General features: G+C 47.4%; 6 protein-coding genes and 1 long non-coding RNA gene across 8 annotated transcripts; 2 read left to right on the top strand and 5 right to left on the bottom strand.

Annotated features, from left to right (window-relative positions):
* Nucleotides 1-801: 801 nt before the first annotated feature.
* LOC105457252 (rho GTPase-activating protein 44-like) lies at nt 802-5,411 on the top strand. Of its 2 annotated transcripts, none has more exons than XM_011701819.1 (9): nt 802-1,040; nt 1,527-1,680; nt 1,859-2,147; nt 2,416-2,640; nt 2,726-3,023; nt 3,107-3,346; nt 3,448-4,256; nt 4,352-4,524; nt 4,817-5,411. In XM_011701819.1, exons 1-9 carry the CDS (start codon nt 988-990, stop codon nt 5,243-5,245), a joined length of 2,670 nt encoding a protein of 889 aa, XP_011700121.1. In that variant the 5' UTR covers nt 802-987; the 3' UTR covers nt 5,246-5,411. The 2 variants fall into 2 exon arrangements, with proteins under 2 accessions (XP_011700121.1, XP_011700120.1); XM_011701818.1 differs by having other exon boundaries at nt 4,349-4,524.
* A 1,918-nt stretch (nt 5,412-7,329) lies between these two features.
* LOC105457251 (acyl-CoA-binding domain-containing protein 6-like) lies at nt 7,330-8,167 on the bottom strand. The gene has a single exon (XM_011701817.1). It carries the CDS (start codon nt 8,148-8,150, stop codon nt 7,428-7,430), a length of 723 nt encoding a protein of 240 aa, XP_011700119.1. The 5' UTR covers nt 8,151-8,167; the 3' UTR covers nt 7,330-7,427.
* A 6-nt stretch (nt 8,168-8,173) lies between these two features.
* Nucleotides 8,174-8,491, bottom strand: LOC105457249 (SRA stem-loop-interacting RNA-binding protein, mitochondrial-like). Its single transcript, XM_011701814.1, has one exon. The coding sequence runs from the start codon at nt 8,468-8,470 to the stop codon at nt 8,219-8,221; it is 252 nt and encodes an 83-aa protein (XP_011700116.1). The 5' UTR covers nt 8,471-8,491; the 3' UTR covers nt 8,174-8,218.
* LOC105457250 (methyltransferase-like protein 23) lies at nt 8,471-9,967 on the bottom strand. The gene is made up of 2 exons (XM_011701816.1): nt 9,614-9,967; nt 8,471-9,079 (listed from the first exon to the last, which is right to left on the bottom strand). Exons 1-2 carry the CDS (start codon nt 9,794-9,796, stop codon nt 8,495-8,497), a joined length of 768 nt encoding a protein of 255 aa, XP_011700118.1. The 5' UTR covers nt 9,797-9,967; the 3' UTR covers nt 8,471-8,494.
* Nucleotides 9,968-10,112: 145 nt separating this feature from the next.
* On the bottom strand, nt 10,113-12,266 carry LOC105457248 (protein deglycase DJ-1-like). Its single transcript, XM_011701813.1, has 4 exons — nt 11,970-12,266; nt 11,129-11,287; nt 10,847-11,036; nt 10,113-10,721 (listed from the first exon to the last, which is right to left on the bottom strand). The coding sequence occupies exons 1-4, from the start codon at nt 12,075-12,077 to the stop codon at nt 10,585-10,587; spliced, it is 594 nt and encodes a 197-aa protein (XP_011700115.1). The 5' UTR covers nt 12,078-12,266; the 3' UTR covers nt 10,113-10,584.
* Nucleotides 12,267-14,083: 1,817 nt separating this feature from the next.
* Nucleotides 14,084-23,958, top strand: LOC105457247 (arginine-glutamic acid dipeptide repeats protein). The gene is made up of 7 exons (XM_011701812.1): nt 14,084-14,826; nt 17,211-17,570; nt 17,677-17,757; nt 18,684-22,284; nt 22,742-23,020; nt 23,577-23,772; nt 23,878-23,958. Exons 1-7 carry the CDS (start codon nt 14,779-14,781, stop codon nt 23,942-23,944), a joined length of 4,632 nt encoding a protein of 1,543 aa, XP_011700114.1. The 5' UTR covers nt 14,084-14,778; the 3' UTR covers nt 23,945-23,958.
* On the bottom strand, nt 14,311-17,254 carry LOC105457246. The gene is made up of 2 exons (XR_975375.1): nt 16,417-17,254; nt 14,311-15,748 (listed from the first exon to the last, which is right to left on the bottom strand). It is a non-coding gene; the product is annotated as an uncharacterized LOC105457246 (long non-coding RNA).
* Nucleotides 23,959-24,529: the final 571 nt, after the last annotated feature.

Below are 24,529 nucleotides of genomic sequence, written 5' to 3'. Positions count from 1 at the left end.
AGCATCGACCGGCGATCACCGGCGATCGAAGTTTCCGTTCGATACGCGAGAGGACGACAGTCGCGCCGCGAGGTGCGAGAGTGATCAATCCGACCGATCGATCTTGGGCGAGTCTGGTCTCAAGGGCGAGGGGGGTGGCGAGAGCGACTTTTGCGCGGGTTTGACGGGTCCATCAGCCGTGCCGTCGCGAAAGGGGTTTCTCGACGGAAGAGATCGAGAGAAAGAGAGAGAGAGAAAAGCGAGCCAAAGAAGAACGGTAGAAGCGGGCCGAAGCGTAAAACCGCGTCTCCCGACGAAGAGGACGCTTAAAACGCTCGACCGACGTGACGTAAGAGCGCCACGGTCCCACCGTGTATACCTTGTACCCTGTACACCCCTGTACTTGCACAACGTTGCCGGGCGTCGGAACGTTTCCTGGACGTGAACGTACGTACGCGTTCGCTCGTCTATTATAGTCCTATAGGGAGGAAGAGGGAGAGCGCCCGGAGAGCGTGGAGAGACAGAGACAGGGTGGGGCGGCAAAAGTTAGATCCGCTGACTTCACCTAACCCATCGTCGCGCGAACCGGGTGCGCGAAGAAGGCGCTGGCCCGCGCGGACTTTTATCGCCCGGATCTTATCGATGGTGCGCGAGAACCGATCGGCCGCGAGCGCGTCGATTCTCAGCGCCGGTCGTGAGATCATCGTGCAAACATTAATATGACGGATGCTCGCCCTTGCCGCGACACGAAGGACCCTCCCAGCCCGCCCCGCAGCCGCCGCCGCCGCCGCGCTGCTGGTGCTTCCACTGGTGCCGCGTGAACACCACCACCACGACCACCACCACCACCACCACCACGGCGAGGGAGTCGCCGAGGATGTGCGAGCGTGAGCGCGAGTCGCGAGACGTCGACGGTGTGTGAAAAGCCTGCGGGGGATCCTCCTGCGGACGATAAGGTCGCCGCGAGTTTGTGCTCCCGAGTTTGTGCGACGACCGCCCCAGCCAACCATGAAGAAGCAGTTTTTCCGGGTGAAGCAGCTCGCCGATCAGACCTTTTCCAGGTAGCCGAGTCAGCTGGAACCGCCAGCCCGCATATTTGATCGTCCCTCCTAATTTTATCTATATATATATATATATATCATATCCATGCACTGTATATCGCGTAAAGTATCTTCAACCGTGCTTGCCTCTTTGACTATGCAATAAATATTCCTGGGTATGGCGATAATTTTGACAATGAAAAGGTTATTGCACGATAGTTGAGTTGATTTGTTGGTGCTGTAGCTACGAGACAGAATTGAATTTCTAAGTAGATGTATCTTTGTTGTTGAGAATATAATATCCGTCGACAAATCGTCCGTTCCAGTAAGGAACAGAATCAAATCGAGATAGACTCCTGATCAAAATGCTCCACAATAGACCTTGAAATTACAAATGGATATTGGATAGATTAGGAGTGATAAAATAGACTGCGAAAGATAAAAGATAAGATCCAGTTATCAAATATACAATATCTATCAGTGAAAGTTTATTTTTCATGTGAACAGAGCTGGTAAAACGGAGGTGTTAACGGATGATCTGGTGGCTGCCGACAAGCATGTCGAACAGATTAGAGCAGCTCTCACCGGTCTCAGCAAGAGACTGGGAAATCCACCTAACCAAACCGTCACCCAAGATCCAGCTCTCAAGGAGAAACGTTTGGTAAATAGATGAGTCATATTAAAGGATTCACAGATCATTGAGTGTAATTTTGAAGTATACTCAGCGTAAATTAAATCAATTTTTTTATCCGATATCAGATTGTTAGAGACTTTTCATTAAGCTTTCATTAAGAGATTCATTAGGTAGTCGCTGAAATGCTTAAAATTTTGTTTCTTAGAAAAAATGCCCCGAATATGTACTCGGGCAAACCATGTTGGAGAATGCTGGCGAGGACGGTCTCATGAGCTTCGCGCTGGTAGAATGCGGACGAGTGCAGATGTCACTGGCTAACGAAGCCGTGGAACACGAGGCTAAAGTCGAACAATATGTCGCCGCTCCGCTGCAGCATATTCTAGACACTGACGTACCAAATATAATGAAGCATAAGAGAAATCTGCATAAACTTATTTTGGACATGGACAGTGCCAGAACGAGATACTTTCAAGCGATTAAACACAGTAATACTGGTAATGATCGTTAAATTTTGAATCACCGTCTCAAATTCTTATCAGTTAAAATATTTATCGTGCAAATAATGAAGAATATTGAAATTTTCTCTGTCTTCTTTGTTTCGATTATTTGATGTACTATTATTGTGAAATTCTCTTTGATTTTTTATAAAGCAAATGTGTATGTATATGTAAATATTCAATATAATCTGAGTGTGTTTACTAAATTTGAAAAATTATTGTAAAAATATATTATAGCTAAACATTATGCTCTTATATTTTACAGGTACAGGCGCAACGAAAATAGAAAGCTTGAGGGAAGAATTAGAAGATGCCGAAACGAAAGTCGAGCAATGCCGAGATCAATTGGCCGCAGAGATGTTCCAGCTTATGTCACGAGAGACTGAACTAGCCCAGACGATTATTCAGTATATAAAACTTCAGCGAGCGTATCATGAGAGTGCATTGCACTGTCTTGAGGATCTTATACCTGGATTGGAAAGTTATATCAGTAAGTTTTAAGTTCAATGCAATTATAAAAATGCATTCACGGCAAATTGATGCAGCTTGTAAAGGAAACAAATCAACAATTGCAGACGATAACGAAATGAAGCCAGTCTACGGATATCCTCTCGAGGAGCACCTTAGGGTAACAAACAGAAAAATCGCACTGCCCATACAACTGTGTGTATCCGCGCTGCTGCGTCTGGGTATCGAGGAGGAGGGTCTTTTCAGAATAGCTGGGGCCGCCTCGAAGTCACGACGAATCAAGCTGAGCCTGGACGCCTGCTGTCTCACTTTAACGACGGCTCTTGAATACAAAGATCCGCATGTTATTGCCGGCGCATTGAAATCATACTTACGGGAATTGCCGGAGCCTCTGTTGACGTACAAGTGAGTATTACACCCAAGTCAAGATCAACGATTGTCCGCTGTATCAATAACTGTCACAATTACAACGTCCCGTGATTGCGCAGATTGTATCCCGAATGGATGGCTGCTGCAAAAGTCTCGCACGTCGGTATGAGATTACGAGCTCTCTGGGAAGTATTACATAAGTTACCACCGGCGAATCTGGAAAACTTGCGGTTTTTAATTAAGTTTCTAGCTGTGCTCACGAAGAATCAGGATGTAAATAAAATGACGCCGCAGAACATCGCTATCGTCATCGCGCCAAATCTGATTTGGAGTCCGCAGGAGGACTCGAATACAATAGTGTAAGCAATTCTTTCATGTTTTAGAGTGCTCAAGGCTTGTCGGATAATTAGCACACATTACTGTTGGGAAAAACTGCTTATTGCTTCCGTTATGTCCGCAGGATGAACATGAGTACAGCGAACAACTCTAGTCTTATAGTAGACCAATTAGTTACGTACGCGGATTGGTTCTTCCCTGGCGAAGTGGATTTCGATCGCGATCTAGAGATCGGCATCGTGAACGATACGGAGCACCACGCCGTCGGTATGCGCCGTTGCGTGTCCAACAGCAGCCTCAGCGATCACGGCGAGAGCCCGACGCAGGGCAGCCCGAAACCAGCGGCACGTCGGAAGAATAAACCTGCGCCGACGCCGCCGAGCGGCACCACCCCGGATCGGCACGACAAACCGCCACCGACGCCGGACAAGCCACCGAGAGTCTTGACGTCTACCCTGAATCGATCTACGTATAAGAGTCAGAAGCACGAGGTGAATACCGAGTTGATACGACACGACAGCAACGTGGATAAATACGTCGAGAAACACGCGGAGAAGCATTCGGAGACGGACGCGAAAGCGCAGCCGGTCGCGGAATTGATCCCGGCGGATGTTCAGCCTGCCGATAATCCCGAACAGTCGCAGGAAACAGTCGTCGTTCACCAAAGTGAAGTCTTCAATTACAATGAAGCGGACAAAAGTGTCCAAGAGTCGCAGAAGTGCGATGCGAAAGTAAATTTACCGAGTGCGAAGGAGAAACCAAATGGAAACTCGTCCGATAGTACGAGTGTCGCTAAAATAATCACGGAGATGGAGCATAACGAGACTATAGCGCAGAGACCGAAACCAGTGCCTATCGAGAAGCCATCCACGTTGGAAAGGAGAAGACCGGTCGCAGCACCGAGAAGTATAACGAATATTGTGCACAACACAGGTGAAATATTTTTTTAAGAATATTATTTTGATGCGTTAATTTTTTTTTTTTTTCCACTTGATTATGGTGTCAATATCTGTGTTTAATTGTAGCAGAAGAGGTGGTCGAGTTGCGTAAAAAGCCGGAGAGTAATGCGCATGCGATACCGAATGACAGAAGCAGTAAACCGGCGATACCTGAGCGACCGCCCGGCTTGGTTCGTCCGTCGAGTCTCATCAGGCAACAGCCACGCTCCACTAATAACGAGAATCAAGAGAACGATCCGGGGGTGAGTAAAAACGATTGATGTGGCTAAAGTTTCATCTGTGTACATACATGATAATTATTTATAAATGTAGTTACTACGGGTGGACAACAAATAACACTGCCTGGATATTACATTTTGAGATAACGTAAGCTACTCGTGTACATGTGATGTAAAAAGCTGCGCACCGTCTGATCTGAAGCTTTCTCACGCGTGCATACTCGCTTTCTATTCGCCTTCTCTTATTACGTACCGCCGTGATGTAGTAATCTTACGAAATTAAAGTCCTCTCTTCTTTTTCTCAAATCGTCTACAGCCTTTAACACTGGAACGGGCTCACGTGTATTCCGTTGACAAACAGCAGGTCAGTATAATACAAGTGCGTGGGGGGAACAACGTCGTCCCGGGCGAGTGCACTGGCAACACGGCAACTTCGAACTTGCAGAGAAGCCCGAGCGTGGGCAGCAGGCCGTCGTCGATGTCGTTGTACGGCGCCGAGCGCTCGGACAAGCCCGAGCGGCCGGACGTGCCGCACGAGCAAGCGAAGGCGCACGCGCGCACCAGGTCGGAAGGCAATATCATAGACGTCCAAACGCAGACCAACACGGTGGTGACGGTGCTCAAGTCGCCGCAGCAGAAGCCGGCCTCGCCGAGGGTGCACCAGCGGCCGCCGAGGCCGCAGCCGCCGCCGCCGCCGCCGCCCACCGTACGGCCTAAGTCGGATCATGAGAGCACCAATCTCTAGCGAAGCGCGACACGAGGCAAGCGGCACTCGCGATCTTGAATTGGGATTCACCGATTTATCTCCGCATTCGAGGACTCCGTATTTCGGACACTCTGCAGTTCGACACATGACAATATGTCGCCAATGAAGTCTTAGGTGGATAAGGATTGTATTTAAAAAAAAAAAAGAAAAAAATAGAAATTCGATTCTCGATCGAGTGAAGAAGCGTAATAAGGAACAATCGACGTTCGTTCGTCGATGATCGAAAACGAGGCGAGTGTATTTCGTAGGATTTGATATAAGATTCTTGGATACAGAATTACTCTATTTTTTTTCCGTGATCTCCCTATTTATACGACTTCTTATTATATCCCGACGAATAATTCTTAGAAGAGCATTCTGACAATTGCCATTGTACGAAAAACGAGAGAGAGAGAGAGAGAGAGAGAGAAAGAGATGTACTCGAGTATGCATTTGGACCGTTTCAAAGGCGTTTTCCATTCGGCAGCTATTAGCACGCCGCGTGTGTGTATGTGTGTGTGTGTCGTTTCCAAACCGTTTTAGGTAACATATCTAATTTCGTGATCGATCGTAATATTTTTGCAGCCTATTCGACTTTTATACTTATTGCGAATAAGGAGAAACGAATTCTAAGAGTAAGAACACTTCGCATTTCCATTGTGAGCATTCAACAAGCGCACAAGGTCTCGGTGCGCTTTAATAGTAAAAATATACAGGATTGAGACTCTGACCCGCGAAACGTTAAATGACAGCATTAGCGCTTACAACACAAACGAATTTTGCAATCGATACGTCCATTGAGAGAAAAACGAATTGATGTACGAGATGATACGGCCGACACGATCAGTATGTTGGAATTGATTCAACGGGTGATATTTATTAGTGAAGATTGTTAATCGTTGTAAAACGCTGGAAAAAAATGAACGTATCCGCGCTTTATATTCGACCGATTTGACACGCGTCGCTGAATATTGTTAATACCTAAGATTCGAGAGGACTTTTAATATAGTTAAACATTAATTTTTATATGTTTAAATCACGGTACGTTTTCATGCAATGAACTCGTGATCCTGAGTTATCAGATTAAGACCGAAAAGTTACATGTGCATATATGTCATATACACGTATATCTACGAAAGAGATTTGTCAATCATATAAATATCACCATACAATATTAATAAGATCATTAAATTTTAATTTGATTTTTTTTTAATATATAAGTAAATTTTTAATTCTCAGCAACCAATTGATTGCGCAAATGGTCTTTGAATTTAATTTTTCTGGAGTTTTCCGCCAAGTATTTAAACAAAATTTGCTTTGTAACACGGGCAAAAGATCTCGAGTTTATTGTATTTTGTTTCATAGAGAATGCTAGATTTGTCAAATTTAAAAAAATTAGTAATGGTTAACATTCATTACTTATACTTAAATATATATATATATTATATATACATGTTTTGATATTAAAAAATTGAAGATTCGAAAATAATTCGAAGTATATATATTTGTTAAGTTTTTTTTTTTTTTCTTAAATTTCGTGCAATGAATCACTAAAATTTTTACGATTGCAATATATATAGTTATCCGTTAAAAAAAAAATAAAATACAGTATTATTGAACATCCATTTAATTATGGAAAAAATATAGATATCATACGTTAACAATGATTATATTTTATGAAATTGCAAGAAATAGAGTTTATGAGAGTATAAATCAATTGGCAAAGTAGATCTCTAAATTATATAATTACGAGAGCTGACATCGTTTTTTGTCATTAGATTTGCTTTATATTGTTGCTAATACGATAATAACAAACCTTGCATTCTCCACAAATTTTCCGTGAGCTTATTTTGCAATTGGTAAACCGCTCATAATGTTAATTAGGCAGCGAGTGAATTATATCCTTATTATAAAAATCTAGCTAATGACAAATCACGCATTTACCTAAGGTGTGCTTAGGCTGTGAATGTAATGGACTATTAAAGGAGTTTTATTTGTACATAAATAAAGATTTACTCTATTAGAATGGACGAGTGGAGATTAATGTAATATATAAAATAAGGTCACCTCACTGACTTCCATGTGAGATTATCGGTATATCTGGATTTATTTATATATGCAAACAGAATTAACAATTGTAAACGCAGTGAGTGCTTGTGTACATACAGCATGTGTGTGGCATTTATAAAAGAGCTGCGATCTGCTCGTTCGCGATTTCTTTGGGCGTCACACCATCGTTATCCGGTATATTCGACTGAGCTCCGATCGAGAGCAAGTACTTGACCACGTCCACGTGATCGCAACTTACCACGTAGTGTAGGGCCGTCTGCCCGTACTGATCCCGCGAGTTTACATTCGCGCCGTTCTTAATCAAGCAATCCAGGATCCCGAGGTAGCCGCGGTCCGCGGCCCAGTGTATGGGATGCATGCCCTCCTCGTCGGGCGTGTTGACGAGCGCGGGCTCGCCGCTCACAAATTCTCGCACCTTCGCCTCGTTGCCCTCCTTGATCCAATCCAGGAACGTCTTGTCCTCGTCGTTCAGTTTCACGCTGTCGTACGACAACTTGCTGAAGACGAACCATTTTGATGTCTCGGCTTTCGCCTCCTCCCCCTCCCACAACGGGTTTATCCTCTCGATCCCGTTGATGTAATTCGCCATCGCGGTCTCGCGGCTCATGTCACCGAGATTCTTCCATGCCTCCCACTTGTGCTTGGCCTGCACCTGATACCAGTTGGGCCTCGGGATGTCGCACGGGCCCACGGTCGCCTGTTTGTACAGACCGTAGAGCGCAAGCAGCTGACCTGAATCTAATTCCGACACCGACGTCTGCAGATATTTGCTAGCCCTGTCGAAGGTCTCCTCTAGATCGGTCAAGGACTCGCTCTCCAAATCGCTCTCGGCCATCGTTCTCGTTTCGGACACTCGCGTATGTCTTCGAGATTAAACGTTATTGTTCTTTTATCGATTGTATTCTAATCCCTGGACAAGACTAAATCATTCCCTTCCAAAGAATGCTTACGACCGAACACGTTGTCCGCATCCTCTCTTTTCAAGAATCTCACGTGCCCGTAGCCCTGATGGAGACCGGTCAGATTGTCAAACGCTACAAAGGCATCTTGCACGGCGCCGAATTGAGAGAAGTACAGGCTCAGCTCGTGACGACTCACCGTCCAGGGAATGTTGGCGACGTAAATCAAGGGCCGTCTGACAACATTGGCATTCATGGTAGGAGGGAGATCGATTCGGACTCACCCCGCTCGTTGTATATCCAACAAATGTATCGTATGATCCTGCATCAATTCGTGCAGATTAACGTCGGAATTCGTGCCGAGACTGTCCAGCGCTATGTGCACGCACGACAGTCCCCACTTGTTCAGCAGATGCTCGATAGACCAGTCGGCGCTGCGCTCCTGGTAGGTGCAGAGGAATCTCGCGCAGGGATTCTTCTCCAGTAGAAACGCCACGGTGACCACTACGTCCTCGAACACGGTGGGCTCGTAGAAGCAGTCCGAGCCGATGATCAGGTCGAGCTGCCCGAGCGAGAACAGGCTGGACAGGAAGAAGCCCCAGGTGACGCCGGCGATCTGGACCTGCTCCGCGATCCCGTTCAACTCGCAACACCTCCTGATGTGCTGCAGCGTCCTCGGCTGATTCGCCGAGTCGCTCAGGGTCACGATCGCGCCGCACTTGCTGGCGAGAATGCCGGGCAGCGAAGTGCCGGCCCCGATCTCCAGCACCCGCTTGCCGACCAGGTTCTCCCGGTGCTCCCAGAGGTACCAGGCGAGCACAGGCGCGCAGGGCCAGGTGTAGAAGCTGTAATTAGCCTGCAGCAACTGCAACCAACAATCACACCGGTTAGCAATCAGTCGATCGGCGGATATCTGAGCCAGAATGTATTCACTGAAAATCGCCTGGACTTCAGTCCTGAGATCGAAACTGCCGAGACTCCCTATTTGCAGGTTACGTAACAATGATTTTGCGAAAAAGACTCCAAATCTTGTAACGGCGTAAGAATAACAATTTCCGAAAAGATGCAAAATTGTAGACGATAGCGAACTGTTTCTTCGTACATTAACGGTTTAACAATCGCCAGCGGAAAATAATGTTATGTTTGTTACGGACTCGCGACGAAAAATTTTACAAACCGAGACTTCAAAAAAAAAAAAAAAACGAATCGAGCAAGTGGACAAAGAGAAAATTCCGTGAAAATTCCCCGGAGACAACTTGGGAGTCGACGAAAAATTGTTTTTCACGGGCAGGAGCGTCCTAACCTAAGAGGCACACGTAACACCGGTAGCTCGCGCGCGCCGGAAATACGGGCGGCTGTGCCCGGGTTTTTAGCCCCGTCCTCTCTCTCTCTCGCTCACCTCGGGTATGAGGATCTCCAGGCTCTCCTCGCGCTCGTCGCCTTGCGCGCAGCCCTGCGTCTTCCGCGCTCTGAAGACGAACCTTTTCACTTGCTCGGGCACCACATGATCCCCATCGGACATTAGGGCGCGCGTGGGAGGTGGACTCGTGTCGTGCGAAATACTTCCCTCTAAACCGGGCATCACTAGACGCGCCCCACGGCACGCGCTAATCGTCCCTCATCGTGTCCGCGATATTTATTTACGCGCCGTTCGAGCCGCCGGGAATCCGTCAGCGCGTCGCCGAGCGCGCGACGCGTCGAAGGGACACCGGAGGGATAACGGGAACGGATGCGGTTTTGTCGAGAGTAGTCCTCCGTTGGGCGGAGGATCGTTAAGCTTCCCGCTCGGTACGGCCGCGCGCTTCCTGCAGCCCATTCCCGACGCCCTTTGTTCTCTCTCTCTCTCTCTCTCTCGTCTCCTTTCCGGATTATTAAAGAATTAAGTATAAATCGCGAGATTGATGAAAATAACACAATTCTTTATTCACTTCTTATAGATATATTAGTTCCATTTAACACGCATCAACGTTTTTCACGTATAATTAAAATTGTATCTCTTGTCGCCCTCCGTGTCTCGGTATACGTATATATTAATTATAATTTGTCCTCCACACTTTACGGCGCGTGTATATATTACCCCGTAATCTTTACGCGTTCCCCCTCGGTACGTACTTAAATATATATTTTTAGTACACACATCATTTTAAGTTCCCACGCTTTGGTACATATATGAATTTCAATTCCACGTTACACATGTATATAATTTCTTTATATAATAACTACATTCTTGCATGTGTGCGTTTAGAGAATATTTTTTTTTTTTTTAAAGGGTATATGAATCTTTGTCTAAAATCAAACACACCGAATACATCAAACTTATACACCGGGAAACTTCATAGCCACAGCTATAAAGCGAGAGTTTGGAGAGTTTTATGTGTAGCTTTTGTAGTTTTCGTATAGCAACCCTTTCGCAACCGTTTGGGCTTTCTCCTTGCCGAGTAAGGTCTCAACGATGGCTAGGCTGAAATCGAACGCCGTCGCTGGTCCGCGGCTCGTTATGAGATTGCCTGTAAAAATATTTTCGATATCAGTGCCAATTGAAACTTGTAAGTCTAAATTCTTGGAGATTGCTTATCAATCCGACATGAGATGGTCGATACTCGACAAAGCATTGTAGCAAGCAAATTATTACCGTCAATCACTACAGTCTCGTCCGAATATTCATAGTAGTTGCACAGGTCATTTTTTAATGACGGATACGACGTGATTCGTTTTCCTTTGCCGATATTATGTGTTTTTAGAGCTGTGGGGGCCGCGCAGATAGCCGCTATCAATTTGTTCTCCTTGTCCTGCTTTTGCAACAGCTCGCCAACCTCCACCGACTAACGAGACAAATTTTATGTACAGTTATCTAGCATAATTTTATATATATATCACAGCAAAATCAGACAATGCCAATTGAATAAAGACTTACAGACGCGAACGCCTTGGATCCGTTGAGGCCGCCAGGCAATACAACGATATCGTAATTCTTATCCACGGCATCAGTGAACATAGCATCCGTGCAGATTTTAACGTTGCGGCTACACTTGACACAGCTGCCGTCCCATACCCCGGCTATGGTGACTGCGACCTATCCAATCATATTTCAATACATTCATTCTTCATTTTAATACGTTAATTAGTAAATAGTTTGATTAACAAATATCATTGTTCTCTCAGCACTTGTAAATTCATGAGACATGAATCTTTTATATAGTATTATATATAATCTATTAGACATTATATAGTATATATAATAATTAATATAACATATAATCAAAAGATTTCTTAATTGTAAGAAATATGTAAAAATAATTTAAAATAATTGCAAAAAAATAAAATGCGAAAATTTTTCAAGAGAAAATTGATTAAAAATTATGTATCAAGAGTGTCTCGCATCAAGTGCAGTGCGATACACATCACACAATACACACACAACACACACACACACCCATACATACATACATACACATACACGTGCGCGCGTACACACACACACACATGCATTGTATAATACATCTTGTAGTTTAATTCCTGCGAAGGGGATACCATGAGAGTGAGGGATTATTGATCGCCTCTCGGAGCGTCATTCAAAAATAAAGATCCCCCCGACGAACTGTCAGGTGATGAAATGTGGAGTATCCCTTCTCAGAGCGTTATAATTAACAAAAAAAAAAAAAAAATTAGGTGTCATATATACATGTGTCGTACGGTTCATTTCATGCCGAGTGTCACGAGACTGGGGATTATCGATCGCTCTGTAGGTGACGTACCCCGGCGCGCCGTAAGACGTCAACAGTTATCACGGCCTCCATTTCCTCCGATCCATCGACGAGCAACACGATTGCGGTTCTCTCTCTCTCCTTCTCTCTCTCTGCCATGTTTGCGTTTTAGAGGCCTCTACACCTTATCCGGGTAGGCGAACGTCCGCGCGAGGTGTCGTGAAAAATTGCGTGGCTCGGGGGGAAGTCGGCTCTCCACGTCGTCGTCGTAACGTCCGGCCGCGCGTCCAGAAACGTCATAACATGTACGCGACGCGGATTGTCGGTGTGTTGGAACCGGCGAGGGCGGAGGCGCGGAGGGTCGAGTTCGCCGCGCGTGCGCGCCTCGCACGCGGTCGTCGACGAGATGCGTAGTACCGGTGAAAAAAAAAAAAAAAAAGAAAAAACAAACCGGTCCGGTCGCCTTCCGAAATCTTCCGGAAAGTCTTTGAAAGTCTTTTAGGTCGCTCGTTTCTCGACGACGCCGAGATACGGAACAGAATCTGATCGCGTGAATATGGGCATAAATATCAATTGTCAACGACACGTTAAAATTAAGTTATCTGGGAAAAAGATTTAATCCGCCTGCCCACATTTTCCTTGCCCGTCGAATTTTCCGCGCCAATCGCGGCATCCGGCACTGACGCACCGTCGTCGCCGCGCATGCGCGAGGAAACTCGTCAATATTTCTTTCTGTCCACAGCCGTAGACGGTGATTGGCTGTCGCCCGTAGCTTTTGTCCATTTGTCAAATGGATCACGGTATATCCACAATTTTTCTTCTTTCAATACATTCGTTTGTATTGATTGAAACTTTCAAAAATTTTAATATTCGGGCGTTAGAGAGAGAGAAAACAAAGAGAACAATAAGTGCACGAAGAGACTTTCTGATTGCAAAAGTGCAAATGGCACGAACGGACTGAATTTGGCGTCCTATGCCACGCGTTTCATTGGTCGACACGTCGGCTTGCGTTACACCCTCACGTATCGACACAAAAATTTCCGGAAAATCAAATAAGAACGGATAAGCGAAGATAAAAAAAAGTAAGTCGAGCGAATCGTCCTATACGTGAACGCGTCGCGTGCGCTCGCAAAACCGAAGGGAGGCAACAATACGCGGAGCGTGGGCATGCTCGATCGTTGGCATTATTGTTGCTCGAGGTCGGAGCAGATCGGAGTCGAAGTCGAAGTACACACTCGAAGTCGCCGCTTCGCGAGTACGGCCGGTCGCGTCGCTACCGTGCGCCGCACTATGGCCGCCGCGTTTGGGTGTTGTGGATACTGAAGTTCGGCGCAGGAGAGGGACCTGGCAGGAATCGCGGCAGCCCGTCGCCGCCGTCGTCGTCGTCGCCGCCGCCGCCGCCTCCTCCGTCGCGCGCGGGCCCCGTTCCTCGCCGCTGGAGGTCGTGCACCGGTCGTGCCCGCGCACCCGTCGGCCGTGCACGCGAGCGAGCGAGCGTGCGCGCGCGCGCGCAGGCCGCCCTGCGGTGCGGTGCGGTGCGATCACACGGAGCGCGTGAGATTGCGTGAGGAGGCGCGATCCGTCCTCGGGGAAAACGATGACGCGTGCACGTCGCTGAGAGAGAGAGAGAGGAGCCGCCGCCGCCGCCGCCGTGAGCGCGGGGACGAGCAGCAGCGGGTGAGTGGGTGAGTGAGTTGTGCGCGGTCGATCCCGGATAATCCCGCGGCTGACGCGCGGGGACCCCAGCAGCGCAGCGCCCAGTGCGGACGCGACGCGACAATCGCGTCGAGTCGATCCGATCTCGATCGCGCGTGACAATATTTCGCGAGCGTGCGTGCGTGCGTGCGCGCGTGTGCGCGCGCGCGCGCGCGCGCTCGCTCGTTTACGCGACGCACCGCGAGGTAATTATGTATATACTGTACGCCTCCGCCACGGGAATTCGAATTCCGCGATCGAGAATCACGACTTTGACCGTCGCGATCGTCCACCTCGTTGAAGGCGCTCGAGCTTGTGCGCTTGTTAATTAGCCTGTTTGCCGCTTTCACCGTGACTCAAGACCACTTTGAACAAGAGAGAGAGAGAGAGAGAAAGAGAGAAAGAGCATATGTGTGTGAAAGAGAGAGAGAGAGAGTGAGAGAGAGAAATATAATGAAACGTATGTATTAAAATACTTTGAATTATATATATTAACAGATTACACAGACTGGATATTTTGTGAGTTACTTTATTGGTGATGTAAAAAAAAAAATATCGCGATTTATTTTTTATATGTTTATTTCACTTTGTAGAGCTTTAAAGGGATTGGGTTGGGATAATTATCTTGTATTTGCTTTGCATCAGGAGACATTAATTATTTGATTTGAGGCATATCTGAAACTAATATTTATGTGTATTTGCAATTTTTATATTGAAATTTTATTGATATCTCCGGAGGATGTATGTACTTGTCAACAGTCAATACATTTGTAGTAGATACGAGCGTGACTTTTTTTTTTTTTTTCTTAAACGATGCTTTCGTGTATGTTTTCATTTGATACCGCGCAAATCAGTATTATGCAAATACGCTAGGTTTAACACTAAGGCTGTAGAAAATTATCAGAGTTTTAGCGGTTCCGTTTACATTATCTCTGTAAATAAGGCGCCAATGCATACATGTAGTTTTTCTTATCTTCTTTTTTTGTATAAAGACGAGGCCGAGCATGTTAGCAGTATAATATTTTTTTCGCCAAATCGTCTTTCAATCATATTGATGGCATAACTATACGGTTCAGGGGGTGGATGATAGGAATTTACTGAAAATCCAAGATCAAAGCCATTCAAAACGCTGGAGAAAGACGGAGGAGCTTCGGAGGAGGGGGAGATGTCTGCTGGCACCCAGGGCGAGATTCGGGTTGGCCCTTCTCATCAGGTTTGCCATACATATCTTGAAAAACTTTCTTGCTAATTAACTGTCTTGCACAATGTGCCTATCTCGAGGCTTGCGCTACTCTAGTATAAACGTTTTGTTTGCAAGGTAAGGGGCGTGTGTGGACGAGATCTCTCGAATTGTCATCCTCCCCGTATTAATCGATCATCGTTATGCAATGACTTATTTATACGTATGTAATCGTTACAATTCTATGTTTGCGGACAAAGAAAGTCCTTGTGCGCGCTGTCCTGAATAACGTTTGAATTTTTGCGGTGATAAAGTTTCTTGTTGCGAGAAGCACTTGTAATAGTTTCGTCGAAAAAACACACATGTCAATCTGCATATTCCAATGTCTGATTAAGCGATTGGCGAATAAAAAAAAAACTGGCTATTTTGAAAATGTAATATACAATTACGAGAAGAGATGTTCGCGCATTTACAAGTATTGCATTTCTTACCGCATCAGGCATAATGTATATTTGTCTTTCAAGGATAATATATACATAGATTGTCTCTTGAGGAAAGAAAATACGAAAAGTTATGGGGATCTTCACACGCTCTTTACAACAATGAATCAGATAAATGTATAAAAAAAAAAGATCATTGTAAAAAAAGATCTGCACGTTCGCGCGTGTATACTTACGTACATACACACGTTTAAGCAGATATCTACACGTACGCGCGTACGGATAGCTTGAAAAGTAATGCGGAATCGAAAAGTGTATACTCCTGCGGAGGAGCATTACGTAAATATATACGTGTGTAATCTAATCTGTAACGTATGAAGTATGCGGATCAGTCATGAAGTTTCTCAACAATGAGACCGATAAGGTGCCCCGGGATCGGCATATGTATACGAGACTCCGCGCAGAAAAACTCTTCTCCATTTCTTTCGCATCGCACGCTAACGCCGGAATATTGCCTGCGACAGTAAAAATAAAATATCACGTGTTTAATGTAAAATCCGAGGATACCTCGCGAGGGGAGATATCTTATGCTAATCGTGGGGGGGGGGGGAGGGGGAGGACATTTCAAGCCGCGAAAGACACATCGACACGTTTAAAGTGGCAGTTTTATGTAAAAACTTTTAAAACTTTTGAAAATTATTACGAGGAGATAAGATTGGACTCTCAACGCATTCCGGTTCCCATCCGATGGTTCAACTAACGCATCACGCATTAAAGAGAGCTTCGAATGTTTCAGGTGTAGACCCACTGTCGCGTCTGCGATACATGAAATGTATTCGTTAAGCTCTCCCGCGATACTTGTTGTATCACACGAACGAGATCGCCGAGTACTTGCATACTCACGGCTGAGTCTGTGAATTAGCCGGTGGAAAAAAGCCTTTCTTTGCGAGCGACAACGCGCGGTGCGTGAAAAATACATACATACTTGGGAGCCGATGCACTTAAGGTGGTTTTTAATCGCAGTTTACTTGGCATGAGATGACGCTTTCTTAATTTGGAGTGGTGTTCAGTCACGGTGAAAATAATCAATTGATGATAACGAATTAAAGGGCGCATTCAACTCGTCTTCGCTCACTATTTTCATACCTGTTGTGGCATACAACAATTATTCGCGATTGCTTACTTGAACCATCTGTGAGCACGAGCGCTTGTACGGACTGTCCCGAGATAGATCGACGAAGTCACCTTTCACTTCGTAACGCTCCTTAACGCGCAGGATATCCCGCACATACGAGAGATATATACACTCGAGGCGATATCAATGAAGATCGTCAAACGTGCGAAGATGCGACGCTTTTGTTTTCATTCTCCGCGTTTTGCATCTTGAGATTTAAAATCGGCAGCCTGTACATTCGCCTTTTTTTTTTGTGTCCCTCCTCTTGGTTTTGCGTTACGTTTTGCAAACACTCATCAACACACATACACGCCGCGGATCATGACTCTGTAAAACGATACATTACGCAACTTATGTACCCGTGATATGTAACTTCTATTTTTAACGCGCGTAATCATCCATCGGTTTGGCCGATTATATCGCGTTAACGAAGTTGCGCGCGCTTGCTTGCGAATGTGTGTCTCGCGTGCATCTTTATAAACAAAAGAAAAAGGGGGATTACATAAAGTAAACGCAATTTCTGTTCGCATGATAGATACTGAAAAAAAGGAAGTCGACCAAAAGAAAAATATATATATATATATAGCTGCATTATCGGTGCCTTCCTGCGAAAAGAATTTAAAAAACGAAAAAGAAAGGGGGGAGGGGTGGGACGTTTGACTTGTCCCTTTAAAGAGAGGGTCTAGTGTTTGTGGAAGTTAGCCCGTGTTGTTGAGAAGGCAAGCCGGCGTGTCACATTTAACTAACTCGCTTTGGCATCATCGGTGCTAACCGCGCGCAATCCCGAATTTTGGGATTTACAGGAGTTGGTTTCTTGTCAGGCCCGTTTGCCTGAGTATCGGCCGGGTATACCCCCCGGAGAGCTGCCACCCGATCCAGAATTCTCCAAGGAGCGCGAGGAGCTAAAATGGATACCGGCCATGGCGTTGGACGGGGATCTGCTCATGTACTTGAGGGCGGCCCGTTCAATGGCCGCGTTCGCCGGTATGTGTGACGGCGGTTCTCCAGATGATGGTTGCGTGGCCGCCTCCCGAGACGACACTACCATCAACGCATTGGACACCCTGCACAATTCTGGCTATGATCCCGGTAGGGCGCTCCAGGCACTCGTCAAATGTCCCATACCGAAAAGCGTCGACAAGAAGTGGTCCGAGGACGAAACTGTACGTGCCACTTCGTTCTTTTATTGACAACATTACATGGGTTTACTGACCGCAAGAGAAAGTTTTCTAACGAACGAATTTTCGTCCTTTTCGTTGTTCCCCGCAGAAGCGATTTGTCAAGGGTCTACGGCAGTTCGGAAAGAATTTCGCGCGCATTAGGAAGGATCTTCTGCCTCACAAGGACACGGTAAAGATTTCATTATTTATTATCGATTTGCTTTTACCTACCTGTTAAGTATCCTATAAATTTGATTTTTTCAAATTCTGTTTGCGTTTCTTGTTTTTTCTCTTTTATATTTAAATTAATGCAATTAAACAAACTTGAGATTAGAAAAAAGAAAATTAACAACTACAGAAAATATGTAGATTAATTTGAACATTTTTTAAAAATTATAAAAGTATTTTATAAAATTATAAAATAATATAAATGTATTCTCAATAATTTAGGAACTTTTATTCGTGGAACCAACTGTTGAAGCATTAACTGTTCTAAAGACATCACAGGCATCGATTGTTTATATCACTTCTTCGACTGTTTTGAAAGTCAATCCACATATTTTACTCTTGATTGTAAACAGAAAGAAGTCACGCTGTGCTAAGTCGGGTCTGTAGGGCGAATGACTCATTAATTGTATGCTCGAGTTAAGAATATAGTAGTTTGAACTGCAGTGTGAAAGGATCCCGCTGGTCAATAATTTATATCATCGAATGCAATAATGCACAGATTATAATAACAAATACTTTGAAAAACGATGAGATGAAAATATTATTTGCCATTTATATACTTTTACGAAAACTTTTAGCGTGACCTATGTATAACTAAAATGTACACTGTTAAATTACTGCCAAAATTTCTTGTTCTAAAAGTTCGTAATTTTTATTTGAAATAAAATTAACAATGCAACACTTTTTAATATCAGAAAGCAACTAGACTATTGTAATTAATGAAAAAAATATCAATTACTTTATACAAGTAATTGATATTTTTTGTATTTAGACGACAAACACGTAGAAACCTTTGTATTCAACAGCTTTCGTCACGCTAAGAGAAAGTTTTACGACATACAGAAGTGTCCACTTTTGTGTACCTATTTGTCTCTGATTTCTGCACAGCCGGAGCTCGTTGAATTCTATTACCTATGGAAAAAGACGCCAGGCGCAAATAACAATCGACCACACCGGCGACGCAGGCAGAGCTCGCTGCGGCGAATCCGCAATACGCGCAACTCACGCGCCGGCACACCTAAAGAGGAGGTACCCACGCCAACCAAGGACGCGCAGCCATCGGCCAACATTAGTGCGAAGGAAGCCGCGTCCGAGGCTGAGACCGTGCCGGTCGGCACTCCGGCCAGCCACAATCCCGGCGGTGAGATCAGTTCCGTGACCGAGGACGATAATTCGGAGGAGGACAGCGATTCGCGCGACACCAACACGAACGGCGCGGCGCACTCGTGCCAGCACTGCTTCTCCACTAGCTCGAAGGACTATCAGGTAGCCGGCAAGGATCGATTGTTACTCTGTGCAGAATGTCGTTCGCATCTGAAAAAGACCGGGGAATTACCGCCCGCGCCGCCTTATCTGTTCCGCCCGGTGCCGGCGGAATCGCCTGAGAGCCCCGGTAGGATGCGCACGCGTAACAAGGCCAAGGAGACACCGAGACCAGCGAGACCGCGACGAACTGGTGGCACGGATACGCCCGATCAGGAGAAGCAGCAGCAGCAGCAGCAGCAAACGCCGGACAAGAGCAAGAAGAAGTCATCCGGCAAAGCGGACACGCCCAAGAAGGGTCAGAAACGTTCGAGTCAGGTGGACGACGCCTGTAACGACGAGGACAAGGACGCGCAGAAGCGGAAGCGCGGCGGTGGCGAACGACCCGACAGTCCGTCCGAATCCCTCACTACTGACAGCAACTCCCTGATGGACGAGCCGGAGAGGGAAACGGAGGGTGACGCAAACGAGAATCAACCGACGCCGCCGACGGTCGCCGGTGTGACCGGCGCGGAGGAGCCCGTGAGCAGTCCGGCCGTCACGACGCCCGAGGAGCCGTCCGAGCCGACGCCGGCGTCCACCCCAGTGCCGGCCGTGATACAGAGCCTGCCGATATCGGTACCAGTGATACACAGTCTGGAGAAGAAGCCATCCGGCTTACTAGATCAAGAACCAGTGGATCAGAGCAAGATGATGGACCAGGCGGAAGATGTGCCGTTAGCTATGAATCAACCGTTGAAGTTGGAACCGATGCAGATCGAGACGACGATGTCGCCGCCGATGTCCAACGACGAAATAGGCAAGGAGCCCGAACCGACGCAGCTAAATCTGAGCACGTCTGCGCAAGTCGGGACGGGCCCCAGCGATGCCAGTTCCGCGGTTACGGCTCGCAATTTGTCGCAAGCTATACCTGGTATTATAACGAGCGTAGGCTCGCAGGCAAGTATGCCGAATTCGCAAATCCCAGTGATATCGCCCGGTCAACAGGGTGGCACTGGCGTCGGTGGACTGCCGACGAGTCTGAGTATGCAATACGTACAACCACCGCCGCCGTTACCGGTGCAAAACGTGCCGCAGAACCTGTCGCAGAGCATACCACCGCAAATGGCGCCGAACAGCGTTCCACCCAACGCGCAGAATATGGGACCAACGAATCTTCGTAGCCACGTGGCCGAGAGCTTGCAAAGTTCTGCGCAAACGATGCCGCAGAACATGACGGGACCACCGCCGTTGAACCTCAACATTTCGCAGAGCGTGTCGGCCGGTATCGGTGGCCCGATCGGCCAGATGCCGCCAATGCCGAGCCCGCCGTCGCAGCCACTCGGCTTAACCGTGATGTCGTCCGACAGCAGAAACGCCGAGAGAATGGCGGACGATAGACTGTCGGCGAGCGAGCGGACTCGAGACAGTAGAGTACCCGACTCCCGCATGGTACCGGAACGCATTCCGGAGCGGACGAGCGAGAACAACGAACCGGAACGGTCGGAGCCAAGTAATCTGTTCCAGCCAATTGTACAGTCCGGCGGAATGTTGCCGATGGAGAAGCCCGTAAGCATCTACAATCTGGCCGGAACGCCGCCGATGGAGCCGCAGAATTTGAAGATCAAACAAGAGATTATACCACCCGAACCGGATCCTCTGCAAAGTTTGAAAGAAGTCAAGGTGCCGGGCTTCCAAAGTTCCTCGTTTCCCGGTCCGAGCCTGGACAACATCAAGAAGGATCCGGACGGTACGAGCAAACCGCCGACGCCGAGCAAACACTCCGTACCGCCTACGAGTCAGTCGGTACCGTCGATACAGCCGGTCGCGGCGTCGCCGACGCCCACGCCGACGCCGACGCCGAGTCTACCACCGCCGCCCAGTTCAATCCCGCAGCCAGTGATGCATCCCGCGCAACAACCGAGCCCGCACATGGCACATCCCTTCCATCCGCATCATCCGCTGATGCATCACTCGCTATTCACCGCCATGCATCCGTATCACCCCCACGCTTATCCGGGATATCCGCCGGTGGGAGGATACCCGTCCTTCACGCCATACCCCTACGGTCCGGTGCCTCATGCCATTCCGCCGCCCTCGCCGCAGCGTAGCCAAGAGAGCAGCAGCGCCATGATGGCAGCGCATCACGCCAGCGCCAGCTCGAGCGTCGCGAGCAGAGAGGAGGGCGAGAATCTGATCGCGAGTCATCACCACTCGTCCAGTATGCATCAGCAGCCATCCAATTTGCATCACGACAAGCTGCTGACTATCTCCTCTCACAGCTCCCACAGCCATTCCTCGTCGCACAGCTCGCACAGCAGCCAGCGCAAAACGTCGCTCGTCTCCGCCACGTGCCTGACGTCGTCCAGTTCCACGCATCATCATCATCGTCCGCCACAGTCGCAGCAACCGCAGGTCGTGCCAGAGCCAAAGATCGAGCAAGATATGGATCCGGAACCGGAAGAGTCTGCTAGTCCCCGTGGACCATCGCCGGAGCCGCGTATCGAAGATTCCGAGTGTCACCGGTCGCAATCGGCGATCTTCCTGAGGCACTGGAATCGCGGTGAGAACAACTCGTGTACGCGAACCGACCTGATGTTCAAGCCCGTGCCGGATTCGAAGCTCGCCCGAAAGCGCGAGGAACGCTCGCGCAAGCAGGCGGAGCGGGAGCGAGAGGAGCGCGATCGCGCTGCCGCTGCGGCACAGCAGGCCCGAAAGATGACGACGCCGGAGAAGCAGCCCGAGACGTGTAAACCGCCCAGCCGTGGTCCCCTCGAGCCCGTCGTCTCGCCTTACGACCGCTACGCCGCGCGTCCCGGTGCCTACACGGACACTCCGGCACTCAGGCAACTGTCCGAATACGCCAGGCCGCACGCCGCCTTCTCGCCCGCGAGACATCCAGCCCCGCCCGATCCGAGCATGTTGCATTACCTCTACGGGCGCGAGGCCGCGGCGGCACAGCGATTGGAGTTGGAGCACCTGGAGCGCGAGAAGAGGGAACGCGAGATACGTGAGCTACGCGAGAGAGAGTTGAACGATCGATTGAAGGAAGAGCTGTTCAAGGGCACGCCTAGACCGATGCCAGCGCCACCGGTCGATCCGCACTGGTTGGAGATACACCGGCGATACGCTGCCGCCGGTCTAGCACCGGGTCCTTCTGGGCCGCCTCAAGCCTTACATCAGTTCGGTCTCTACGGGGCTCCACCGGGGCCAAGTCAACTCGAGAGGGAGCGACTCGAGCGGCTAGGTAATTTTTGACAAAGCTAACACTTGATATCTCGGCGGTAGAGATAGAGACCTCGTTGATTATCATTCGTTCGACCGGTACGACACTTGTACCTTTCAAAATTCGAATTGACTTAAGAATACAGTCGAAAGGCTAATATAATAGAAAAATCGGGTAGGCCGGGAAGAAAGAATTAGATCGAGAGCGCCAAGACCTTTGAGAGATGCGACGTAGGTAGATTAATTGTTAAAGAAAAAATGGTCGATTTCTTCAGCGCCAGTTAACTCTGTCCATGCTGATAGCTAACCTTGGCTCTCTGTGTTGTCACAACTGTGTGTAGCGGTATACATTTGAAAGGAGCGGCTCCTTCTTCTCTCAAATAATTTCATTCCGACGGTTAGCTGGAGATGAAGAAATCGGGCATGAGAATCGTATCTGTGATCTTCGAGTTATGTGATCGAAGCGCTGTCGCGTTTAGGGATTCCGACTGCAGCCGGCGGGGGGCCAGCGGGTGGAGCGGCTGGCCATCCCGTGGCGGCTCATCACCACGGCCAGCTGGAAGAACGGCTGGCTCTGGCCGCTGACCCGATGGTCCGATTGCAAATGGCTGGCATCTCGCCCGAATATCATGCTCACACTCACGCGCATACGCATGCGCATACGCACTTGCACTTACATCCGGGACAGCAACAGGCCCAGCAACAGGCTCAGCAACAGCAGGAAGCCGCTGTGGCTGCGGCTGGATTTCCTCTGCCGGGTAGGTCCTACACAACCAGGATGTTTCTTCTAAAGCTTCCTGAAGAGCTTCTCCTTTAAAAGAAAAACCGCCGCTCTTGCTTATTCCTCGTCGCTCGGCAGCCGTGTGTTTTCTCATTGATCGTCCTACGTCACCTACACTTACCTTAGGTCTAGGTCAAGACGATCCTTTCTTTCCCCGCACCGTTAATCGTCAGCACGCCTGCGATTTTCCAGTTGCTCGACTCTGATCTCTGGCTAGTCGCTTATCACCAGTCGCAGGTGCAAGTGCGAGTGAGTGTTGTCGAGGAATAGGCGCGAGTGTGCGTGTGCGTGTGCCTGGAGACGACAAGTTAAAACTGCTACTGGGACGTAGCTTAAGGGGTCCATTGTTAAATTCCGCGCGCGCGGTTTTCTCTATCTTTACACGAGTTACGAGAATAAAGCTTTCGCTAAGCGCGAGTGCTCTTTCAAAATGAATATCGTATATACGCGCGATAATTAAATAATGTGGAATTAGTCATGCTCTTTTTATTTTCCTTTTTTTCATAACACACTTGATGATCCTTCGCCCACAGCTGCAGCCGGCGCCAATTACCCTCGTCCCGGTTTAATGCCGCGCGACCCAGCCTTGGCGCTTCACCCGGCGGAACTCCTAGGAAGACCCTACGCGGACATGGCAGCGCACCACGAACAATTACAACGGCAGCTTATGCTGGATCGTGACCGATTCCCTCCGCATTCTCTCATGGCTCATCACGAGGAATACATAAGGTTCGTCCCTTGAATTCACTATCACAGCTTGCCTGACTATGTTGCATAACTATGATATGACTTAAGGCAGCACGTGTACCCGGACTAACGAAGGGTATTTTTTAGACAACAGCGTGAGCGCGAGCTTAAAGTTCGCGCACTGGAAGAAGCCGCACGTGGATCGCGTCAATAAGCATATTTATATACATATATATATACATATGTATATATCTATTTATATAAATATATATATACAATATTTATATAAACATATATATATACAAAGTATTCCGTAAAGACTGTAACAACGTTGGGTAGATTCCTGAAATCATTTTAAGACGAAAATCCGAATACTAGAATTTTTATATCGAGATGTATTAACATAATCTACTTATCTACTCGTTAAAGTAGGGCGATAGTTAGCTCTCGCCTTTTAGCATTTTGCGTTGTACCTGGTTCAATTCGTAACTTTAAATGCTTATAATTTAAAAAGTACTACAGCCTCGACGTTTTAGTATTGGGATTTTCATTTTAAAATAATTTCAAGAATCTACCCTTAAGCGTTGTTACGATTATTTATGGGACACCTTGTATATATATGATATATATATACATAATATATATATAAAACCTTGATCGTTTAGGCACGATATATTATATATAAATATATCCGCGTATATTAAAATATATACGCGTGTATATTGTATATATATATAACGTGTTTGAGCGCTCCTTCGACGCACCGACGATTTCCGAAAATCCACTCGAGATATCGCTA

Source organism: Wasmannia auropunctata, unplaced genomic scaffold (assembly GCF_000956235.1).
Source record: "Wasmannia auropunctata unplaced genomic scaffold, wasmannia.A_1.0 LD335328.1, whole genome shotgun sequence".
Lineage (NCBI taxonomy): Eukaryota > Metazoa > Arthropoda > Insecta > Hymenoptera > Formicidae > Wasmannia > Wasmannia auropunctata.
The sequence above is the reverse complement of the archived record's forward strand: the minus strand, read 5'-3'. Positions and strand labels throughout refer to the sequence as shown.